Source organism: Micrasema longulum, unplaced genomic scaffold (genome assembly GCF_059751315.1).
Source record: "Micrasema longulum isolate JH-2025_06_02 unplaced genomic scaffold, ASM5975131v1 h1tg001351l, whole genome shotgun sequence".
In the NCBI taxonomy this organism is placed as follows: domain Eukaryota; kingdom Metazoa; phylum Arthropoda; class Insecta; order Trichoptera; family Brachycentridae; genus Micrasema; species Micrasema longulum.
Genome location: NW_028278537.1, coordinates 215,428 through 221,427, shown reverse-complemented (window position 1 = coordinate 221,427; position 6,000 = coordinate 215,428). Strand labels below are relative to the sequence as shown.

General features: G+C 36.2%; 1 protein-coding gene across 4 annotated transcripts in view; it reads left to right on the top strand.

The window, feature by feature from the left end:
* Positions 1 to 990: 990 nt before the first annotated feature.
* Positions 991 to 6,000, top strand: part of LOC148275744 (uncharacterized) — a 154,129-nt gene continuing 149,119 nt past the window's right edge. For all 4 annotated transcript variants that reach the window (XM_088235261.1, XM_088235259.1, XM_088235260.1 and 1 more), the window contains exon 1: positions 991 to 1,076. In XM_088235261.1, the coding sequence (XP_088091387.1) occupies positions 995 to 1,076 (82 nt within the window). In that variant the 5' untranslated portion in view covers positions 991 to 994. The remainder of the gene's footprint in view (positions 1,077 to 6,000) is intronic.

Here is a 6,000-nt window from a genome sequence, read left to right as displayed (position 1 = left end):
AGATATAAATCGTCAAATGAGTAGAGACTACGACTAATAAATAACCCTTGGCTAAAATAAAATGTCAAGCTAAAGATCAAAAATAAAATAGTTACGATACCATATAAGTTATTAAGGTGTGGGAGATGGCAATTATCTAACAAGGGTTTGAGCTAGTTTTGAATATAACAAAAGGCAAAAGGTTAGCACTTAACAAACTTATGGACTGATCTGATAATTATGACATTGACCATATCATTAAAAAATCTCTTAAATTCTTTGGATTTGTTAATAGGTCTACATCCGATTTTGAAAACATATTAACTCTAAAAACACTTTACTGCTCATTGGTTCGTCCCATTCTTGAACACGCCTCCGTAATATGGTCTCCTTAATATGTTACTCATATAAATCGCATCGAATCAGTTCAGCATAAATTTATAAGAAAAATTGCATATAAAGTAAGAAATCACAAGATATCACTATTCGTATACCGACATGGAACTTTTCCTGAATATATCCAGTCTCTCACATCGTCGATTTAATGTAGATTTAATAGTTTATTCGATGTCCCGACTATTCTCCAACAAATATCTCTTAATGTTCCTTCACGTGGACTCAGAAATAATGAAATTCGGTTCCTCGGTCATCATAAGACTAATTATGGTTTCCATGCGCCTCTACCCAGAATGATGAGATTTGTAAATGAAAATCAAGATCAAAATGATTTTGATTGTAAATTGAGTTTTTTTACAATAAGACTGAAGAAATATTCCCAATAAATTGACTGTATATTTTTAGAATGAACCTGGATTCCATAATGCCTGTCTAATGTATTAACTTGTCTTTGCTTTTCTTTGTTGTATCGCTTCTATTATTTGTTACTGCCTTTTTATTGTTTTGCGATATAATTTGTTTAAATTGGACATTGTCCGTAAATTTAAATAAAACAAAATAACAGAAATTAAAATAACATAAAATTATGTTTTTTAATTGTACTTTTTTTGCAGATGAGATGAAAATCCCCAAGTGCACGAAGAGTGAAATGTGCAAAAGTCTTAAGGTCGCACACTTACAATCCAATTTGCACCCTCACTGTAAGTTTGCACTGTTATAAAAATATATTTTATTTATTTATTAATTTACACGCCCTACGGGCTTTTACATATTTTAGAAATTACATTCAAGTGCAGCAGTGAAACATGAGTTTGTAAATTTAGTTAAAATTAAAGATAACATAAGAAAAGCTAAAAGATACAATAATAAGTAAAAATCAGGAAATGTACCAACATAGGTATATGGTACATAGAAAAATATTTAATAAATTCACATATGAAAACATACACGCATACATATACATACATATAAGTTTATACATTATTATAGAGATACATGAGAAAAAAAATAGTAAATAAAGAACAATATTAAGAAATTTTATACAAATTAATTTATAACCTTTTGAATACTTAACCTATATTTATATAAAGACAGACGAAATATATCAACGTCGCCATACTCATTACCTAGCCGGTGTAGTCTAGGTATTGGTGAATTGTAATAATAATTGTGACTGCCAGGGCTGGTATTCCGAACGCGTTTACAGCGCGCTATAATGCGTATTTAGTACGTAAAAACGCGCTATACCGCGCTATAATTTCGTTTGGAATACCAGCCCAGGGCTGGTATTCCGAACGCGTTTACAGCGCGCTATAATGCGTATTTAGTACGTAAAAACGCGCTATACCGCGCTATAATTTCGTTTGGAATACCAGCCCTGGAGATTAAAAAAATAACGTTAGCTGCCGTGTATTTCGAACTGGTACTTTCAAGCTGATAACACTAGTTAATTCCGGGACGTCCAATACGCCATTTGCTATTTTATATAAATTTAATAAATCTTTTACAAAGAGTTGACATATTTAGTGTAGATAATAAATTATCATAATTACTATTTTCAGTGGGTATATTAAGTTTGTAATTGATGAATCTAAGGAATTTACATTGTACTCTTTCTAACTTTAAAATATGAACATTGCAATAAGGTGACCAAATTGTTGAATTGAATTCTAAATTACTTCTAACCAAGGCAGTAAATAACTTCCAAATTCTAACCAAGGTAGTGATGGAATAAAATTTTTTTACAGTTCGCTGCAAATATCCAAGACATTTCATTGCCTTATTAGTGATGGTATCAATGTGAGGAATCTCTGTCTGTCTCCCTCCCTCCACGTATATAGGCTTCCCCCCTCCAGTTCTAACGGCATTCTAGCGGTGGCAGCGCAGCGCGAAACAATGAACATTCAAAAATATACTTAAACTAATTTACAAACTAGGACCAATATCCATCATTTACCCAACCCCTCCCGTCCCCTGATATACGGAGAAAAGAGGTAAAAATTAAAAAAAAAAATACGTTTTGGATTTCTTAAATTTAAAATGTATTAAAAAAAAAAACTTCTTTCTTTTATAATATTTCTTTAAAAGATAACCAAATAAGTAAATAAAAAAATATAAATATATATTTGCCCACCATCAAAAGACCTATGAGGCACCCCGTATATCGGGGACAATACAACCCATCCCAAAGCCATGACTCACCATAGACTATGGGGGTGTGAGGGCAACCCTCGGAACTCCATTTCGCCACTTAAAGATACAAGATGCTTATTCTAAATGCATTGGTATGGAAAAGGCTACCTCCGAATGTGACAAATACTAGTCTTTATTGGAGAGGCAGCTCATTTCGAACACATACCGAGATCCCTAACTCTAAAGCTAGGGTTTCCTAGGACAGCGGTGCCCGTATTTTAACGGCCGTAGTGAACGGTGATGCAGTGGACAGCCGTCGTAAAGGTGATTAGAGAGTGGTTTCCTAGGAAAACGGTGTTAAATGGTGTTGATAACACCGTTTTCCTAGAAAACCACACTCTAGTCACCTTTACGACGGCTGTCCATTGCATCACCGTTCACTACGGCCGTTAAAATACGGGCACCGCTGTCCTAGGAAACCCTAGCTTTACACTTAGTCTAGCGCGGTGGCGGTCCCTACAAGGGCCGCTTTTCGTATTGACGTCCGTAACAGTATGTGTGTATGTGTATGAATGTTTATAAGGGTGCACGTGTGTGTGCGTATGTATATGGAGATATATAAATGAACATATGATATGTTAGTGTACCTTAGCACGGGTCTTCTTCTACTAGGCATTACTTTATAATGTATATTAAAAAATATATATATATTTATGAAGCATTAAAAAAACAGGGTTTAAATGTTCCTCCTAAAGCTGTCAAAAATTGGAGTTCTCTCATTGAATAAGTTATCAACAATTTTCGACAAGCTAGGGCGATTATGAAATCAAAAAACCTACGGACGTGTATGGGATATTACCTAATGTCTCAGTTCGACATTACTGTAGCGAATTTAGAGCAATTTAATAAGCCCGAGAGAATAAACGTTTCTTGCATTATTTTACAAAACAAAAAAATTTAAATTGTGGCAAAGAAAGTGCAATACATAAAAACATTTGTTTTCTTGGCTTGTCTATTAGAAAAAGAAAATAAAGCGACTGAACTTCTTGATTGGTGCTATTTTATACATACATTCTTATTCTTGTGGTGGGTGTCAGTACTATGCAAGCTCCTGACGTCGCTGCGATCTGTGAAGATCTATTGTGACGGGTCCCCGTGAATAGTTCTCGCCTTCCAAGCCCAGGTCTATAAAGAGCCTGGCTACTGTGTGGAAAGCGAGAGTTTACATTTTGATGAATCTCCCCCTCCGAGCCCAGATCCCTAAAGCATCAGGCTATTAGGTAAAGGGTGAGCTCTTTAACATTCTCAGGTTTAACCAGAGGTCCCTCGAGAATGGGGCTCCTTTTACGATGTTACATCATCACATTCACACAGAATGAAAGCATCCACCCCTTTCCCGAAACTGTTCATAAAGAATTGTGTCTTTCTTCAGTTTCGCATGTCAATATCATTTTTTTAAAAACTGATTAAACGAAAATTTAATATTTCTTTACAATCAAACCACGGAAATAGCAAAATTAAGAAACTTTAAAAGCTTGACACAGTAGAAATATGGGATTTCCTGTTTTTTATTTCATTCTATCGTTAATCTTAATTATTAAAAGAATTTATTTATTTCTTAACGGACATTGTCCATGAATACAATTGATAAGGTTTAAATATTACAATAAAAGAATAGTTTAAAACATTCAAAAAAAGAAAAGAAGCATTGACAAACATAAGGGACATCGAGACAAGATCTGGACTATTTATTTAGTGCTCGTTTAAATCGAAGTAAACTTAAACCAAAAAAGTCCAGATCTTTGGAGAATTTAGGCCATAGTTTGTTCTATGCTGATCGATGAACAGTACTTCATTGTTTCTCAATCTACGAGTCGGAATATTGAAATTTACTTGTCCCAGTAATTAATTTTATTTTTTATTTATGCACCACAACAGGCCAGGAGGCCCAATTACAGTGGTGAATTACATTACAGAACAACCAGGCTTGAGAAAAATCATATTTTTAATTTTTGTGTTCTCACCGGGAATCGAACCCGGAACCTTCCGTGCGTGAGTCAAGCGTCTTGACCACTACACCACGGAGGCCGCCAATGATGGACCATCGATTATACCATTTAGTATGCCGAACATGTATATGGAGTCAATATTAGTTCTACGTTCTACGAATTTAGTAAAAATTAATTAGATTGCCTTGTAATATTATGTTGAGAGGAAGGGGTATATAATAATGAAAGAGTGCTTGATAAAAGATTCTATGTAGGTTTTATAGTTTTTAACAATTAAAGGATAACAATCCCTATAATTAACGAAAATATTTTTAACCTATGTCTTAAATTAATTCTTAAAATTACGGACTTATAACTAAACTTAATATTACCGAAAAACGATCTGGAGGCAGCAGCTTCCAGCTGCCAGGTGTAGCGTGGGTAGCCAAGGCGGCAGCATCTAGCTGCGGCGAGGACGCGCGGTCAGCGCGTAGGCGGCGTCGTGTCTGTAGACGACGCGTGGAGCTGTGTGTTGCAGGCGGAGTTGTTTGCGGCGGCAAGAGGCGCGGAGATGATTCCTTCGCTGGCGGTAGGCGGATGCCTTGGGCATAGCTGCAGGCGGCCACGTGGTGAATGCTGGCAGATTGGGCCAGAGAACTTCGGAGATCAAACGAAGGGCTGGGACAAGTCCGAGTACTTGTCCCGCGACGAGTTTCGCGACTTTCTTCTCTGTGTGTTGACACCCGACTGCTTACGATTACTCACCACTGACTCACAACTACCACTCGACTAACTTCCCTCGACTAAAAAATGTAAGGGCTGTGGCCCATTTTATAGAACCACCCGATTGTGTCTGTCTCCTTTCCCCTTCACACATATAGCACAATTAGAATGTTGTCCTTTTCAACCCTTATTACTACACAAATCTTACATCTTAACTTATATCTAACAAAACTATAATAATACTTATAATTAACTTACATTAATTTAATTAAATCAACTTAAATACAAACATGGATATTAAGATATAATTTATTTATAATTTCGCCTCGTGGTTGATGGTTGATAGAGGTTCCTGGACCGGAACCTGAAGCGTAAAGCTGATCGCCTTACCTTCTATGTAAATGGGAATCACTTAACGAACTGATCCGGTGCTATATGCACCACCAAGTGCAGATAGAGAAATGAGGATGAATACAGATATACATGTCGAATAAAACGTCGGGTTCGATTCCCGGCAAGGAAGATGTGAAATATTGATTTTTATATTTAATTCTACGCTGCAATGTTTTTATCGTTCCTTGATTGGAACCTGAAGCGTAAAACTGACCATCTTGCCTCCATACATATGAGTGACCGGAATATCTGTCGACCGCGTTAGTGCCCTATGCATCTTTCTGTACGCAGATAATCCGGGCAAGGTTTCTCACGTTCCGGAGATGGGATTTTACATTTTATGATGGGGTAGGATTAAGTCCGGTCCCTTGGAAGAATTTCAGGGTTT